Source organism: Trachymyrmex cornetzi, unplaced genomic scaffold, assembly GCF_001594075.2.
Source record: "Trachymyrmex cornetzi isolate Tcor2-1 unplaced genomic scaffold, Tcor1.1 scaffold67, whole genome shotgun sequence".
Taxonomy (NCBI): Eukaryota; Metazoa; Arthropoda; class Insecta; order Hymenoptera; family Formicidae; genus Trachymyrmex; species Trachymyrmex cornetzi.
In genome coordinates, this window is record NW_017299992.1 from 592,206 (window position 1) to 612,456 (window position 20,251).

Sequence of the window (20,251 nt, forward strand, 5' to 3'; positions counted from 1 at the left end):
AAAGCGACGTGTGTCGATTTGTGTCAAGTGTGTCGACTGTGTCTCCTAAAAGGAAAGCAGCCGATATAAATCGTACAAGTCCGATTATGTGGAATAAATTTTTATCGAAATGATGAAAAGAATTTCGCTTCGATATCGCATAGATTAATTATTTGTCGGTGATAATATAAACACCGGGTGCCCCGACGGTAAAAAGTAAACGTCAAATACACGCGAGTCATTGGAATTATATCAGAGATTCCCCAAGTATAATACAAGAGATACGAAGCCTTATAGTATTGTAAATAAGTGGATCTAACAAGAGTTGATAAAGACATTTACATTTCGCGTCGGAAAGATAAGTAGAAGATAAGCGGAGCATCTACCTACCTGCTTAACTATGTTTACGGCTTATGTCAATTTTCGTACTGATGCTTACACAACGCATGATCCGTCATTAAACATGATTTTTAATCGGACGTGAAACGCGTGCACATTCGTCTAACGAGCATAACGTGACAACGGAATGTGCGAACGGAATGCGAGGTAACGCGTAGGATGATTAAAAAACAGTCATACATAGGTATATCTGTAATCTTAATGTATTTATAATGATTTATCACCGTCACTAATTGGCACGTGTATAGTAAACATTTAACATTCTTATGGAGAAACGATGACAGGAGGACTTCGGCGTCTTCGGCGGTTGCATGCGAGAGAGTTAATATTTCTCTCAGCAGTATCATTGGTAATGTAAATAACGCGTTAACAAGATAAATCATATTTTCTCTTCGGTGATTTAATACATCATTGACACGACATTATAAACCCCTTTTATTCTTCGATGCGCGTTAATTGTATCAAGTTCTAATAATTCTGTTATTGTGCATTTGTATCACGAGGAAATGCAAATTTCGAAATATTGTTTATATTCTAAATATAAAACCTATGTAAAAAATATACTATATAAAACCAGTAAAAAAATGTATGTTATATTCATGTCTAAACACAGTTAATAAAAAAGTGCGAGATTTTTTATTTCTATTATATGTTTTGTGAAAAGAGATTCTATCGTAAAAGGGTATATTATCAGACGCAATGTTGCATTGTTGACATATGTGAGTATAACGGCAAATTTTTCAAAGCCACGTATTTGTGAATTAAATACTTTTATATCTGTGTATTTGATTTTTAATAACATTGATACAGCCTGACAGAATCTTCCACTGCTCGACATAAATCATATGTACCGTTAATGACGCATAGCATTACTTTTGTGCGCGTGGTATTGTTTTGAAGGACATATTAAATGGTCGTATCCGCGCATTATGCAATTTGTACGTTTGCACAGCGCGGGGTAAGAAAATTTTCTCGTATTTGTCACGTTGATTTAACTGCACATAAAGAAGATGTATGAACCGCTAGAAATTATGCAGATGTCAGTTGACGTAATTTATGCTTTAGAATCGCGTGAAGATTAGTCTTTAAGTTGCAATTTGTACGGTTACATCGAAAATTGATCGAGCGAATATTTGACTGACATTTATTGAATACCTAAATTTTTATAAGTCTTTCTTCGTACAAGCCATAAAACTGTGCTTAATAACTATAGCAACCTAATTTGCGCATACGACGAAATATGTAGACGCTTCGTCTATTCGCTTTGTGCGAAAACGGTCGAGGAAAAATATTCGTCATTCTACGATTTATGCTTTAAGATCGTAAGAAAATTGTTTTTTTAAGACCCAGTCTTACAACACACTGTTAACTCTTAACCAATTCTAGAATTGGAAAGAGATAATGAACAAGTTGAACCTCGGTTAAGAGTTAACCCTGAGTTGTGAAACTGGGCTTAAATCACATTTTTTGTTGTACGGCTACACCGAAAATTGTCTGAACCAACGTTTGACTTACTGAATTCCTGAATTTATAAGTGTTTCTTTTTTTTTCGTGTAGACTACAAAAACTGTTTAAAAACTGTAGATGTCTGTTTTCATATGACAAAATAAGTACGTTTGCACTTTTATTTTGCACGTAAACCACCAAGGAAAAAAATTCGTTACTCAACAATTTACGTTTGGTCACGAGGAATTTTGTTTTTTTTTAACCGTAATTGTACCGTTAAAAAAAACAAAATTCCTCGTGACCAAACGTAAATTGTCGAGTAACGAATTTCAAAATTGACTAAGCGAACATTTAATACTTATTGAGTTTCTAAATCTACAAATTTTTTGTCATGCAAATCACAAAACCTATACTTGAAAGAGCTTATTATTATCTCGATTCGCGCTTGTAACGAAATAGGCATTTGCTTTACACGAATCATCAAGGGAAAGAATCATTTACCGCAATAGAGATAGAGTAATATTAATGTACTAATATTAGACAATAGATTCAATCAATTGGACTTGACGGAAAAAGCCAGGTTCCCTTATTAAATTGCTATCTATAATCGTTCATGTCGCAATGGCTGCAAGCGCGGAATATTACAGAAATATTAAGGATAATTCAAAAGCAAGCATTCGTGTGTTGTCCAAGCAATTAATCAATGTACCATACGATATTTATGTTTATTAACTGTTTGAGAAATTTTCAAAATTTCATACTTTTTATTTCGTGTCAATAAACTTGTAAATTTCGATGTTAATTTAATAAATACATTTATTGCTGAAAAACTAGCAAATTCGATATAACTTAAATTGTAAATGTATATTATATAACTAAAATAATATCGTAGAAAATGCATAAACGTGCAACCTTCTTTTTAAATGCCTGTATAACGTTCACACATAATGTGCAAGTACACTCATCAGGCAATAACATCTTATCGTAATTGTTTAGTATCGTCATAATTATTTTACTTGCATATATACATTGACAGATAGTAAAATCAGAATCAATGATTGATGGATATAACGTCATGCATATCGTTGAAATATAAGTGTGTTATGAGCAATAGATATGATATACGACATGAAATAAATATCAACGACAATGATAGATATCTCGAAAATTGTATATTATGTATATACGATATGTTTATCCGAAGAAATATTTAAGATACGTCTAAAAAATCGTAGATATATTTAGATATATTTAAACTTATCCTAATTGCACTACACGAAAGTTTGTGCGTTGTTTATATACAGGACAAAAAACTAGTACTTTATTTTATATCAATAAGACTTTTATAGTTATAAATAAGTATGAATTTTTTTGTTTAATGGGAACATTTATGATTTATTTTTACAGGATGCTTTGCAAGATTTGAAAAAGTCTTCTTCATCTAAAGATGGGTGAGTATCTAATATCTAATATAATAAATTTTATATAAATATACAGAAAATAGGCTGTTTATAATGTACCTACACGAATTATTTTTCAAGATTTCTATCTTCTAACTTCAACGAAAGATGCTAATGTCAATTTAAAAATTAGTATAGAAGGTGTCATTACGCGAGTTAAATCGATACTGGCTACTTTTTTTTATTATTGTATCACAAATAAATTTCATTATTATTGTATCATAAGCCTCAGTTCATGTACCTAGATTGTTTAGGGCGCACGATTTGTATAAAAGTTGTATTCTTACAGCTACAAATCGACCGAGAAGAGTGACGGTATTTACGTCCTGGAACTTGAAGATAAGAAGAAGAACGTATACGAGCAGGAAAATGATTATGACCCATATCAACATAGAGTGGTAGAGCATCCGACTAGGTAAGTTTAATAATTGTAATATGTTTTACATTAATTTATTTCATTTGTGATGTAATTTAACATGGGAAATGGGAAATGGGTTGTTCATCGCATGTATAATACAGATAAATATAATTATTTATATTTATTAATTTTATGCTTTTTTATTTCTCATGCTTTTTAATACTTAAATATAAAAGACAACCCTTTCAATATGATAGTATTAATATTAATATTAACATTAACGTTAGTATTAGTATTAATATATCGCAATTCTGAAGAGAAAAGTGACATAAGTCAAAATTTTTCGTATTATGTTCGGATTGTGTTTTAAATACAGCATGCTTTAATCAGGGAAAGTGATACAAGTTAAATTCAAATACTTTCTAAGAAAAAATGACATAAAAGAAAAATGATACAAATTAAAACGAGGGTAGTTTTTAGGAGTACGTAACTTAAAGATATACTAACAAAATTAATTATTGCGAGGATGCGATATGTACCCTGGTAGCAAGCAGACGTCAAAATGACGTTATTTGACATCCAAAAAGACGTCATTTGACGTCAAAACGACGTCAAAATGACGTAGCTTGCTACCTGGGTAAAGATAAATTCAGTATAGTAAAAAATGTATGTATATATTTATACTTATATATAGCGATGAAAGGAGGGGGTGAGGGGTTGATTATCAATATTTCTGTTGGTTTTGTTTATACTGAAAAAAAATTAGCTAAATCTGAGTAAATATTTCTTGAATAGTGCCAAGTAAATATTTACTAAATATAAACATATATTTATTTAATACAAGAACCATTAATTCGATTTAAGTATCATTATATTTTATTGAGCAAATATTTATTTGTTCTAAATAAATATTTACTTGGCACTATTCAAGAAATATTTACTCAGATTTAGCTAATTTCTTTTTCAGTGTACTAAAAATATAATAGTAGATATTATTAAATCTAATCGCCAAAAGATTAGACGCACTCCTCTTTAGTGAAAAAATAGTAATTGTTTTTATCTAAAAACGATAAACGATAACTTGAAAATAATATATCTTTAGATATTTGATAATTACGAAAATATATGAAGTGTATCATAATACAATCAAAAAAGGAAACTATTGCTTCGATGGTAAAGATATCGGCATAACGTTTCTTTCTATTTTATCATCTTGATAAGTTTGACGATACTAGCAACAGTTTCTCTTCGTATAAACTTTTAATTAATAAAGATCATAACAAAACAGCTATCTGGTGATTGATTGTCTGATATATGTATTGTTAAATCGTCGAAATTTATTAAAACATCTGATTTATTGAAGTGTTAATTAAAATGGAAAACGATACAACTCATCTTATTCAAGGTGACCAAGAATATTATATAACTCGTATTATTTCCCTCGCATGCGAAATGACGTTTTCCTCACACGCGCTAGTTCTCTTATTAGCGTAATTTTCTAATCCGATTAAATCATGTCGAATAACTCGATAAAACGTCTTCTTTATGAAACGTGGAATGCATGCTCGTCATATTTTATATGTTAATTATTATTACTGCAGAGGTATTAATAACTTATATTAATTATTAATAAATAATTTTAATATATTTTAAATATAATATTCAATATAACGTGTAAGATCAGGAGATTACGCACAAACGTTATTTCTTTCGAAAATCTATTTAATTGAAATATTTTGCAATTTTAAAGCTAATTTCTCTTATTTATGTTATTCATTGGTCTATTTTATACTCATTATTGTTTAAGACAATTGTTAATGATCAGTCGTGGCAAATCGGAGGTTTCTTCACGACGTGGTTTTTCAGCTATGCGGAAACCATGCTTCACCTAGTGAAGGGCAGTTTGGGTACTGGAATCCTCGCGATGCCGAAGGCTTTCTATCATGCCGGATACGTTGTCGGCATAATAGCCACGATCATCATAGGGCTTCTCTGCATATATTGTATGCGAATTCTCGTTCGCTCGGAATACGAACTGTGCAAAAGGAAAAGGGTGCCGGCCATGACATATCCGGCGACTGCGGAATCCGCTCTGTCCGAAGGACCGATGTTCCTCAGACGGTTTTCTAAAGCCTCTATGTGAGTACATTACACTTTTTTCCGGCGTAACTTCATGAAATAAAATCTACAAAGAATTATATAAATATCTACCTCTTATATTTTGCGCAACATTATTGGTAAGAATAACTACGTCCGATAGTTAAAATGGTAAGAGTTATTTTATGTTATCTTCCGTATTTTTTACTACGTTTCCGTATCGTATGACCGAAATAATGGCTGTAATTAACAATAATAACCGCTTTTAAATACATATAAAGAAAACAATTTTTCTTCTATATTTATAGATACGTAATAAATGCCTTCCTGCTAATCTATCAGATGGGTACCTGCTGCGTCTATATAGTTTTCATTGCTTCCAATTTGCAATCGGTGAGTACCTTTGCTATTTTCGATTTATATTTTGTTTTCATTACTCACTTAATACGCGATGCTTTTTCGATATGTATGAAGGACTTAAGTCGACTTTAGTCACGTTCAATATTAAGTAAAATTCTATTATTTTACGTATTCCTTGCGTTATAAAATTGTAACATACTGATGATATATTGATAAAAAAAATTTGATATTAATAAATTATGATTTATTTGATATTAATAAATTATTCATCTTTGAAGGGACGATATCAAATTAAGAAAAAATCGACTATCGATTTTATTGAAACAATATTAGATCCAATATTACGATATATAATTTTGAGATACGTAATTTTATAATAATTCAATCTCATATATATGCACGTTTAAATTAATTTTCTTTCATACTCGTTTACACGACATTTATCGATAATTTGTTTGAACTCTTTCGGTGGTACCCAATCAATCTGATATCGCATATCTGTCTGCATTATATCGCGTAGGCTGAAAAGCGAATAATCTAGGTCAGGGAAATACGCCGTAAGAGAATATGCAAGTAGACAGTCACTGATAATTAATGCGTGTACGGTTGAGTCAAGGTGATCGTACCCAACACAGACGGCCGGTCATCGACATTCTCGATGACGTTGTCGAGATCGAAATCGAAAACGCGAACTTGCTCGAGTTTCGCTTTGAAAATGCAGTGTCTCACAAACTTTGTTAGTCTGATTGTGAGCCAAATTTGATCATTCTTATGTCTATATACACAGGTGCCGATTGAGAAATCGTTAAAAACAAAAATATGGTTATTATTTTATAATAAGTATATAAAATGAAACAAATTTTAAATATTATGTTATGGAAAAAAACCAGTCAACATATTTTTTTATTAGCACGTAATGTGAGAAAGATATAAATGTGAATTTATAAAAACGAACATTACACGCACACACACCACGAAAAGGAATCAACAATTTAATTATTACTATATTGATGTTTGTTTTTGAAATAGACCATTTGAACTTGCACAATAATCGAGGTGTTTTAAGAACTTAACACGCTTTTTAACATTACACGTTAATCACTATGATGATTATCTGTGATGAGCATCTGACTCATTTCAGTGACGCATCAATAGTCACTAATGACCGGTGTTATCGAAATTTTTTAAAACGCTTGTAAAAAATAAGCACTTGTAAAATACAAATATTAAAAAAAAAAAAATAAATATAAAATAAATTTAAACTCTTAAAGGTGACTTAAAAATACAAATACAAATAACAAGGAACATACAGCCACGGCACAAGTTGTTTAAGTGAAAGTCATATATTTAAAATTATAACCACAAATAAGTAGACGTTTCGGTCAAGATTTGACCATCATCAGTACAATAAAAAAGTGAAACGATGTTACAGAAATTTTTCCCAAACTGTTGACGTATTTATAATGAAAATTCTGTTATGGCTTACAGGATAAACACATACAAAAATTACTGAACAAACAAAACGGAAACGCAAATTATCGTACCGCCTTCGAAAATACTGCCACATAAATAAATTCCTTTTATAAAAATGTTCGTTTATCAGAAGAGATCTTCTGAATATAAGTACGTTATATGAAGAAAAATGATATATTAACAGTATTGAAGCTAACAGTAATCGTAATTTAATAGTATTAATGAAACGAATAACCTTCGCTTCAAAACAAGACCATAACGCATATTTATTTTATTAATACTGTTATTGAATTAACAAAATTATTTTTAATTAAACTGTCATTAGCTGTTACTATTAATAAACATCATATCTTTTCCGTGTTTTACTAAACTTCGCAATCAGCAAAATTTTCGACTTTTACGCATGTTTATTTTTACAGGTTTAAAAATGTACATTTTTCTGACAACATGTGCTAAAAAATGACGAATTTTTTTTGTAGAATAATATTCAATTTATTTAATTATATTTATTTAATTATTACAAAATAACAGCTGTTTAGTTTTAACGATTTCTCAATTGTCAATTGTCCTAATAAGTAATTTGTGTTTGACATATACGCAATAGACAGGTGAATGTAAGCGCCATATGTAAAATGTAATGCAATTGCAAAGAGGATGACACTTTGTACAATATCCTCGGAATTTTTCCTTATCGGAGGAAAAATTGTTTTTTACGTCATTATAACACTAATGTGTTTTAATATTAAGTGATGAAAGCGGATTGTAGAAATTACATATATTCACGTCAATCGTATATGTCAAATGAACATATTTACCAATCGCATTCTCATCCCATTCTTGTATTCCATGTATGTACGATCGTCATGCGAAGTACATCCGCACCGAATGATTTATCATGGAATTTCACTATCTCACCGGTCTCACAAGAATCGTTGCAGCGGCGCAAAACGAATGGAATCTTATCACGAGTGTAAGATCAAGTAGAAGTAAGAGTCACTCTTGGATCGAATAGGCGTTAATTTTAAGTACCGTTCACATTACGATTACACGGTGTATAATAACGCAAGAGAATTTTTTGTATAAGTTTTTTTTTTGCAAGTAAACCATACTCGATCGTTAACACTCGCTCTTGACGTACTTAAACGCCGTTGCATGGCAGATTGGACGGAAAAACCGAATTCTTGTGATCCAGCCATATAGAACGCAATTATAAAAAGTTATCGAATCCTCGATGTATTCTTGTCGAACGAGTCAGACACTTTGATCGTACGCGAAGTAAGAGGCAACATCCGGAGAATCGACTAGTGACCGCTGATGCTTAACTGCAGATATTTTGTGGAATACGCTCCATATACGAAAAGGAATTTTCACGTGTCCGCGCTGAAAATGCAGTTGCACCGCGGCGGCGCGTTTATGATGATGCAATTTTGTGAAATACGACGGCGCTAAGCCTTATGTGGACGACACCTTAGCCACGGATTGGAAGGCGTTGCGTAGTGCGCGCGCGATGTAATAGATAGTTAACTATCGTTACGACACATATGTTATTACGGCAACTAAGTCGGAGTGTATGTGTGTAATGGATGCAACGCGTGCGCTCCGCGTTGAACCATGTTGAATGTCGCCTGTATTCGTGGCAAACGAGCGTGCCGCGACTTCATGGTCGGATGCGAAGTGAACGGAACTGTGTACAAAGTTGTACATTAATCGTTTAAAGAGTCATATAAATATCAAAGTCCTTAAACTACGGTTCTAAGTATCGGAACAGACATATGTCAGACGACTATTAATAAATTTCAATTGCATCAGATATGAAAATATAGGAAAAATTGTGGAGAAGATTATAAACTAATATAATATTACATGTGTGTAATATAATTTTTGCAATCTATAAAAATATAATATATAAAATAATATACATAATATATTTTTATGTATGTTTTATATATATTATAATATATAGTATATCTTTTTATAAAAATTACGAGATATTAAAAGTATGACATATAATATATTAATTATAATACAAATATTTAAAATTTGCGGTGTATATAAAATTTTATTATATCTTTGATAATTTGAGCACATAATTCGTGATATGAATGTTATTGATAAATAATCATACCTGTAATGTAAATATCGAATAATTATGGATAATAAGTATAGTCTATCTATAGTACCTAAAAATAGCAAAGAGACATCAAAAGAACATATAAAATTCTTTTACGAAAAGAAGAACAATAATAGGAAAATAATAAAACGATGCTATTTTTTATATAATACTTATTTATATAAAGAAATAATGCTATCAGTGCAATCTAAATATTCGAAAAAATCCGAAAGAGTGACTTATAAAAAATTTTCAAGAATTTAACTAAAAAAAGAGTCCTAAAAGCCAGTCTAACTTTCAATATATAGTGCTTGGATATACTATCTTAATAGCAATAGAATAAATTATTTCTACAAGATAATTCCTGGCGGTAGATTATTTACTCCAGCAGATTCGAAACAATTTAATGCACGTTATATAACAATCCAATAATGAATACGATAAACGAAGCAATTACTCGAGACTTTAACTACTAAAAGATGTTTTGACTTAAGTACTAAACATAAATGATACAATTAATTTTGTTTCTAAGATTTTAGTACCACAAAAAATTTTATAACATCTCATATTCAAAGACTTTAAATTCACTACTTATAGTATCTTCTTTGAGAAAAGTATATAGTAATATATATATATATATACAATACAATATATTTGACCGAATATAGGAATTCTTTTATTTAGTTAGATTTAAAATTACAAACATAGATATATGTATATAGAAATTTTTATAGCGATACCTTTATTTATATGTACATAAAAATATGCGCAGTAGCATAAATTAATTTTATGATTAAATCAAATCACGTATTGCGTGTAGTTAATTGATAACGTAAATTGGTATGATCGATATCACGAAGTATTATATATCTATTTTAGTGATATAATCGATTGAAGGCAATATAACGAAAAGCTGCTCTATTGCGTAACGTCGCAATCGGTGAATTCGACCCTAAACGGAAATCTTCAAGGTGATTCAGATTTAAGTCATAATGGATAAGAGGAAATTATCGTTTTATTTCAATTTCTTTTATCGAATACTTATTTTTATCGATATTAATTTTAATTTCTCTAAGCAGCGGAAGATATGTGTATACAAGCAGCGGAAGATATGTGTAAAGTGTATACAACAGTATACACCTTCGATTGAATGATTGATAGCTAATGACAACTGATTGTAATTTCCGTTTGCATAACGAATACAATTCGCCTAAAGCTGCTGATACATTAATTTTCAAGGGTGAATTCAATATCGATTACTTGTCAGCGGCATGTTAAATCTAGCTTACGTAAGACGAAGGCTAGATTCGACCTGGTGATAAACGAAAACTGTTAAACGATAGTAACGCACCCATTTCCGCCTGTCCTTGAAATCAAAGCGTAATTAAACGACAGCACATCACACGTGCGAGAGCACTATCATCGTGTAATGTGACGTATTAGCAAAATATTTACGAGACTGCGTGGCGTCAATATGACTTTGAACGCGAGCTCTCGGAATAATTACAAGTCTAGATGTAACAACGCCATATGGTACGCCAAGCTATAATTTAAAATTCTTGGAATCGTGATAAATAAAATGCACGAACGTGTATGTGATTCAAAGCGACCATAATGGCAATAGAATAATTTAGTTTTAACGTACATCATTAATTGTACGCAACAAGTATGGTGACATTTATTTTGCGGTTTTAGTGTTTTTTCCTCATTCAATACGTATATATGTTATGTCGGTTGCATAAATTAGCAATCTGAGATACAATGACGCACGCATTGTGAAACCTTTTTACTCATGTTCACGTTTATTTGGAATTGTAAAAAACTTGGCATTCGTTGAGAATTAATTCTAATCGGAGTAATTTTGCAAATGTTATACGATATAATTGTATTTTTAATAATTGTATTTTTTATACATCGAATGATTGAGAAGAGCTGAGCTGACGAATTATGGCATGCTATATGTTGTAATCAAGTATCTGTTAAGCTTTTATTTATATAACTTATTAAAATAAATAAGTTCTTTTGGAAAAAAAATTGCACATTTAATAACAATAGGATAATAAAATGAGCAAAAAAAATGTGTTTTGTTAAATAACAGCAAATGATTATTGATTTTTTTCTATCATTTCAATTTACTTTTGGATTTTTTAAATTTTGCCATTTTGTGCAAATAGAAAATCAATTTTCAACGAAATTCCGAATGAATGAGAAGATGAGCGAAAATAATCAGTTATCGTGCGTCGTTATGTTTTCAGATGCTACGTGATTGAAACACGTAAGTGTCGTAAACTGGGGCGAAAAGTTTTCTATCGAGGACGTACATAGGAAAGATGATGAGAGATCAAGATCGCATTGACGAGAAAAAGAACGGTATGTATACGCCTCGAGAAATCCAGCGCTTAATTATACGCATTCAATGTCAACGGAATGTGACAGAAGGCAGAAGTGCTGATTATATTCCCTCGACACATAGCTGTCAATATGATTAGTCGTATTAACGGAAGTAGCTTCGTTATCCTTCCAAGGCCTCCTTGAAATATTTCGAAGATTTTGTTATTTTTATAGGTTTGTGACGCGTAATGCTATTTAACGCGTTATAAAATGTGTACGGCATCGTATATTTAATCGATTTTTTTGTTAAATTATGAGAAATTACAAAAATTCGGACTTGGCGTCTGCATTCGATATATAAAAGCTGCATGTCCATCTTCATCAATAATTTTTCATGAACAATTTTCATTTAGAAATAAAAAGTCTATATAGGATTACATCTATAAACGTTTATAAACGTTCATTTATCCATATATCTTGATATTAAGTTTATTATATATTTAAGAATATAATTTGTAGGCGTGATGCTCTCGTTAAGCATCCAATATTTTTAATACTGTATTTAAAATTAACTCACAAACAATCTTTTTCATTAATCTTTTTCATTAAATTTAATATTGTATTTAAAGATTAATTAACAAATAATAGGATAACTATTTTATTGGTATTAAGTGTCTTAATGAAATCCTTATAATAATTAAAAATTGAAATTCTTTGTGATTTAAAATAAAATTTGCTTGATAAAAAATCGAACCGCCTCTGGTAATATTAAGTAAAGTTCAATTTTACATCTGTGTACATTACTAATTAAATAATCAAATTTTTTTCTTTTAGGGATTGAGCCCATATTTCACAATGGAGATAGAGAAATACATGGCGATTATCCTGTTACCCTTGATCTTAGTTAATTACATCAAGAATCTTAAATTCTTGGCACCGTTCTCGACGTTAGCGAATGTTATTATGCTTACTGGTATCGCTATTATACTCTACTATATCTTCCGAGAACCGTTGTCCTTCGAGGAGCGTGTGGCATTCGGAGAGGTTACAAATTTTCCGCTTTTCTTTGGCACTGTTCTGTTTGCTCTTGAAGCCATTGGTGTAGTAAGTAACAGCGAAACAGCATGTTCTGTTTCGAGCGAAACAGAACATTTTACGTACAAGAGTCTTAAATGTATAGTTTATTATATAGATACGATAATATAAATAAACGTGAAAAGAAATAGAAGTTACATTTGCGTATTAACGAATTAAATTTGCGTAAATTAAATGGAAAAATAATAATGAAAAAACTGTTACGGAAAATATATTAGTCATTTATTTATATACTTCTAAGGCTGCGTTCGATTTGGACGCTCACGCACTAACTTCAGTCTCGCTATCTTTCTTCTGTATGTAATAAGTGACAAAAATAAAGTAAAGCTTAGTGTGTGAGCGCCTAAACTGAACGCAACCTAAGGCACAAGTTTTTTTTTGTTGCAATTTCCACGTGTAAATAGCTTTAGGCACTAATTATTTTTAATTTTTTATATCTAATTATTTTTTATATCTAATTATCTTTAATTTTTTATATCGTTCCTGAAGATATATCCGAAAAGACTGTATACAAGTTTCGACTATACAGATTATTTTCTGTTTATTTATAGATCATGCCATTGGAAAACGAGATGAAAACCCCTAGATCTTTTATGACATCATTCGGTGTCCTGAACATTTCAATGGGCATGATAGTCGCGATGTACGCCGGCATGGGATTCTTCGGATACATGCGTTTCGGCAGCGAAATCGCTGGCAGTATCACGCTTAACCTATCTGCCTATCATGAAAAGCTAGGAGATGCAGTGCAAATTCTTCTGGCTATTGCCATCTTTTTCACGCATCCCATCCAGTGTTACGTCGCCATTGATATAACATGGAACGAGTATATCAGTCACTTCTTGGAAAAGTACCGTTTTAAGCTGTTCTGGGAGTATGTAACCAGGACTGTCATAATTTTGATTACCTGTGAGTACATTTCGATACAACTTTATCGCTAAATGTCGACAGATAATTTTGAATTCAAATGAAAATAGCATATCTAACTGCATATATATAATAGCTCATATCTACCGGCTCAAAAAATTCTCATAATATTTATATGATATATTTATAAGAATTTTTTATATTTTAAAAATTTATGAAGATTTTTTAAAAATAAATTAAACTTTTTTAGATTTTATAAAAATTTTCTTCAGAAATTATAAAATGAAAAATTTTATTGTTAGAATATTTCAAAATATGCGTTACATAAAGAATTCTAGAAAAGGTGTAGACTTTCTCAGCATCCTTTATGTATATATATATATATGTGTAAAATTTATAGTATATCTCTGATATAGAAAAAAAAATTTATCTGTATAATAACATTTAATCAATTTGTCGATATATTTTAGTCGCTCTGGCGATCTCGATCCCGGAATTGGATCTCTTCATATCGCTGTTCGGCGCGTTTTGTCTATCGGGCCTGGGACTGGCTTTCCCGGCAATCATACAACTGTGCGCCTTCTGGAAAGTGTTGGGACCTACCGAAAAGAAGATTATGGTGGCGAAGAACACGTGTCTAATCCTGATCGGAACCTTAGGCCTGGTTGTGGGTACCTACACGAGTCTTCGCGAAATCATAAAGAAGTTCTCATCATGAAGTATTAAAAAAATTGTGCGACAAAACTGTGGGATTGTGAAGTGACAGAAGAGAAGACGGAAGTGAACAGGAATCTTTCTTTGCGAGAAAAGACGACGACGCAATACGTAGTTAAAGTTGACCATTGCTAAAAGTGAGTGCAACTAAAAATACAAGGCGTAGAGGCATTGAAGGCGACGGACCGAAATAACGTTAACTTCTTACGGCTCGTATCACACTACGACTTCGATTCGTCGGGAACGGGATAAAGTTCCTAAGTGCATTCGTTGGTTTTACGCGTGATTCACAAGACTGCGAGTGAAGATACGGACTGTACAACGACGCGACAAGTTCTGACTCGCATCAGCGTCACGTCAATGACGGTACAGCAATATATATAGTATATATATATATATGTATAAATATGTAAAAAGGTTTTACTTTTATTAGAAATAAAAGTATTTTATTTTTATACTGCCGCCCCTTTTGCTTCTGTATTCTTCTTCGGCGTGGGCAACTCCTGAATTAGTTATCGTCGTAACAATTGTGTCATTTCATTACAGAAACATATATATCTCTGAATATTGTTATTTTTTATATTTTAAACCGATATAAAAATATATATAAAATACTGTAGATACATTACACAGATCCACAAAAAAAAGTATCCTGTGCTGGGGTGGAGACCAAGTTATTCTTATGTATTTAAAGTCGCTGAAGACGAATCTGACATCAAAATAGGACCATTCAGAGCAAATTTTCAATCTAGGGCGAAACAATGACCCATTTTTTCTCATTTTTGACTCATTTTTTCGCTCTAGATTGAAAATTTGTCCTGGATAGTCCTATTTTTATGTCAGATTCGTCTTCACTGACTCAAAATACATAAGAATAGCTGGGCCTTCACTCCAACACAGGGTACTTTTTTTGTGGGCCTGTGTTATTATTGTGCGACGAATTATAGTATTATATACACAAAAACGAATCGATATTCCAATGTAAAAGCAGGTCATTGCTTGAAAGAACGAGTACATTCATCAATGCCATTTTATTATCTTTATTTGCGTGTTTTATATAGGTTTTCAGACGATCAACATTGATTATTAACAAATTGATATTATCTTCCTGTCTGGAGGCAAAGAACCATTTCATTTTTCTAAAGGTAACTAAATATATTTATGATATTAATTTTATATTGTACATCACAAATGAATAATGAAAGGTTTTTTTTCTGTGGTTTTGCGAATTATTTTTATAATTGCTTGTTTACATTTGGATAGCATGATGTACTCAATAAAATATTACACGTAGGATATGTTATTTTATTTAGTATACATTCAAGATTTAAGAAAGTTATGATAAAATTACGAATGAATAAAAACTTTATAAAATCTTTGTATAAAGACTTTGTATGAAAATATCTTCTATACAAATATCAAATATTAAATGTTAAATTTTGCTTTCATAAAAATAATAAACATTTTTTAATTATATATCATCGGCAGAATGTTTGCTTTAATTTTTAAAAGAACTGTTACTACTTAAAAGAACTTGTTTGAAAACACTTGTTAATATTTATTATTATTACCCAAATAATTCTTTTCTTTAATATTTTAATCTAATAGATAAGTAATACTTTAGTTAATTGCTTCAAATTTCCGAAAAATTGAATTACTCCAATTTTACCGGTCTGGTATGTAACTTTTACTTTCAATCAGTTCACTTTGATTAAGCCGAATACTCATGCGCAAGTCTGATGAACCTTTCACTTCACCTACCGCTAGACGTCGCTGAACATTGTCGTCGTATGGATCGCGAAGAGGGTAGTTACCCTTTCCGGCGTGACCTAAAGAGAATCCGGCCTTAATTCTCGGACAGTGAAAAGCGCCGTAGTTGTCGCGGCATTTTCTCGTTATTCAAAGCAACCCCTTATACTTGGCCGAATGCGCAGTCTACGTCGGGGATGCTGCCAGGGGGCGCACATCCACACGCACGAAAATTCGCCTTGTGCTCTTTCGTTCTCTCCGTCATAACTTAGTTTACAAACCGTAGCCTACGATATAGTGTCAACCTCGTGCATGGTGAGTGACGGACGAAAAAACTCCAACGTAAGTTACTCAGGATTATAGCTTTACTAGAACACCATCATCTCTTTGCGTTTAGATTAGCAGTATCAACTATGGTTAGTACAGCTAGTAATATAATAACGATTAAAGCATTCTCCAGGCTACGTTATTCTTCTTTTTTTTAAAGCGAATTCTGTACATTATTTATGTACAATTTCTTCGTATACGAGCTTTTAGACCTCGTTTCAAGAAGAGACTTGTGATAGAACTCAAACGTGTAGTTTCTTTTTTATTTACTGCACTTTTTTTTAGATAGCGCGCTAACAAAAAAAAGGTGCTTTGTATCAAGTATTTATCTATTAAAATCCTAAAAAGTTATCGATTTCTATCGCGTCGATTTATCCAAAGATGCATATTTCGTTGTTTATCAAAGTCACTGAAAATTGCATAAAATAAGATTGCACATGGCATAATTCTAATTTAACAGCTCACATGTGATGATATTTAAATATAAAAAATAAGTGTTAAATTTTTAATAATTTCACGGTTTACTAAAAAATATCAATTAAATTTAATTATTTCGATGGTTATCGAATAGTTTAAAAATAATATAAGTTTACAATTAAATTTCATTATACATGCATAGGAAAAACCATTCAGATCAAGGACGGTACGGGAAAATACATTGGGGACAATGCGCCAGAATTATATAATCCCACTTAGTCCTTTTTCTTAACAAGGATCCAAAGTCATAAGTTTATTGCAAAATCTACTTTAAATTTTAATTATCATTAAATTACATGAATTTTAGTAATGGCAGACAAAGTAATAAACAGCTTTTAAAAGAATCTGAAAATTAAATTCTTGTAAACTTAAAGAATAACGGTCACTAATCGATTTCTCTTTATTTCTAATTTTTCGTCTGTTTTATAAAATAAATCCTTAAAGGGATTTAAATATTAAGAGATTAAAGCTCAGAACTATTATTTTTTACAACTTCAAATATTCGAATCTTTGACAGAATTCGAAATTAATTCAGATTTTGAAATTAATTCCAAATCTTCGAAGTTTATTTTCAGCTTAGAAGTACTTAAACTTCGAAGGTTAGCTTTGAAAACTTCGAAGCATCTTATAAACATCGAAGGTTTGGAGTTAACTTTGAAAAAATTTGAATTGTTTGTAAATTTAAAATCTTCGAAGTTATCAAAAGTAACAGCCGCAATTAAAATATTGCGTTAAGAAAATTTTATAATATTGCAAAGAAAAAAAGCTGCTAAATGAAATTTGAATAGGTATTTTCAAATATTTTCTTTTATTTTGTTAATTTCATCACAAATTCTTTATTTATATTAAAAGATTGAAATTTTAAACAAATTCAGTAAAATTGATTCTTTTTGGTCCTTTTAATTCTTCGTTTACTTTAAAAAGTAAATCTTTATTAGAAAAGAATTTAAATATCATGACATTATTCTTTAAATCTTATATAACGCTAACACTATGAGAAAAAAACCGTTAATAATATAGTTTATCGAAGAAAATCAAACGAATCTCGACGTGGTTTATATAAATATTGTCAAACATCTTTCTTTACTTCATCATTTTCTTTATATACGAATGCATTTTCGTTAAGATGATACTAATAGATCGGAGATTTATAGATTAAGGTTTATAATATATACCTATATATATATAAGTAACTGTTATATAAACGGTTGTATAAATACAACATCGATTTATTTACGATCGTTATATATTCCAATCACCTTGTTAGCAGGATACATTGAACTTATAAATCGATCAATAATTAAATCTTTTTAATGACACAATCTAAAAATCAATTCTATCGCTATAATTTTATAAGGATACAATAACTAGAAAAACTTAAAAAAAAAGAAGAAATATACATCACATGCATAAAAAAGGTATTAAATATTACATCCTTCCTAATAAAAAATGGATATGAAATAAAAGCAATTAGCCAAGTATTTCATTACTCAAAAAAGGATCTCGAAAAAGCTTATTTGTAAAAAATCTGTTAATTCTAAGAGCCATGAGATGAATTGAAAATGATTAAATAATCAACTAAATTATAAAAAACGGCGTGCTCGTGGCGAGATGCATTAAAACGCAACATTTCAGGATTAATATCAGGTCAAGTTACGAAAATTATTTCCAATACGAGTGAACAAAAAGATTATTACATATAGTATCTCTGCAGATATATGTAATACATAAAAGCAATAATTTGATAAGAAAGAATTGTTAATAATTGTTTACTAATATTGCAAATTTGTTATCTTCAATGATTCTACATCCAAATATTATCAATGTTGTATTACGTATGATTTCTATATATATGTGTGTGTATAATAAATTCACATCATGTTTAGTTTATAGATATATTTATGTCTCACATATACTATATGTCATTAATGTGTCCATTATTCTTATATTTCCATAATACAAATACTGCGTTGTGATAATATTCACAGAAATGCAATTAATGAGATTTGAGGCCCTATTCTGTAACTTTCAACGGCAATGTCGATATTGTTATGTCATTGCGCAGCTTTCTCGCCATACGTATAAAATATCTGTGCAACGACACTGTAACGATATCGATACTATTGTTAAGAGTTACAACAGAATAGGGCAGCTGGACATGCCAAATTTTTTTTTGCAATCCAGTTGATTAATTACTTTTAGTCTTTGCATCTTAGAATTAACAATTAATAATTTCATTAAAAACTAGTTTTTTTTCCCTTGAAGAAAAATAGAACATATCACTTCCTCACTTCAAAAGTGGCACAACTAAAAAAATTATTAAATTTTTTAGAAAAAGGGAAAAACTATTTTTCAATTTGACAGAAAATTATTAACTGATTAAATAATATCGACAAAAAAAATATATTCTTAACATAGTTAAATGTCTTTTTCAATTTTTATCATTTTTATTTCGTAACACTTACAAACTATCTTTTTTAATAATGTGACAATTTTGATGATTTTTAATAAAGTTAAATTAATTCACTTTTGATGATTAATAGAATTAATATGATTACTTAACTCATTTATGATCATAATTCAAAAAACACGTTTTTTAAATTGTTACTTTTAAAATAAGGGAGCATTATTTAAATAAATCGAGAAAAATAACAGTATTTAATTTTGATACGAATTGTATTGTTTTCTTTCAACATGTGTTTTACAAAACGCGTTACACCTCATTTAATCTATCACTCTCTCTGACGGTTTCGAACTCTAATTTTATCAGCGCAGCCTCCGAATACTTTCTCGTTGCTTCGCACTCGATGCACGCTAAGAATTCCGTCCGTCATAATTTTTTCAAACTCTTTAGTGGATTATACAAATATCTTAGCGGTCACGAACTATGTTTTATCGTCACGGAAACACTTATTAATTATGTAACACAGTTCTCGAGCTTGTAAACTATAAAGATAAATGTTGACGTCTGTGGAAATATGAATTAATGTACAGATATAAATCAACCAC

The 20,251-nt window shown here is 30.5% G+C and overlaps 1 protein-coding gene across 2 annotated transcripts in view; it reads left to right on the forward strand.

Annotated features, from left to right (window-relative positions):
• The window catches only part of LOC108767394 (proton-coupled amino acid transporter-like protein CG1139), a 27,991-nt gene extending 12,933 nt beyond the window's left edge, over positions 1–15,058 (forward strand). The window contains exons 2-8 of one of the 2 annotated variants that reach the window (XM_018517270.1): positions 3,272–3,275; positions 3,574–3,699; positions 5,509–5,781; positions 6,048–6,132; positions 12,848–13,117; positions 13,660–14,017; positions 14,446–15,058. In XM_018517270.1, coding sequence (XP_018372772.1) covers positions 5,522–5,781; positions 6,048–6,132; positions 12,848–13,117; positions 13,660–14,017; positions 14,446–14,693 — 1,221 coding nt within the window. In that variant the 5' untranslated portion in view covers positions 3,272–3,275; positions 3,574–3,699; positions 5,509–5,521 and the 3' untranslated portion in view covers positions 14,694–15,058. Of the gene's footprint in view, positions 1–3,231; positions 3,276–3,573; positions 3,700–5,508; positions 5,782–6,047; positions 6,133–12,847; positions 13,118–13,659; positions 14,018–14,445 lie in introns of both variants that reach the window. The other variant, XM_018517269.1, reaches the window with a different exon arrangement.
• Positions 15,059–20,251: the final 5,193 nt, after the last annotated feature.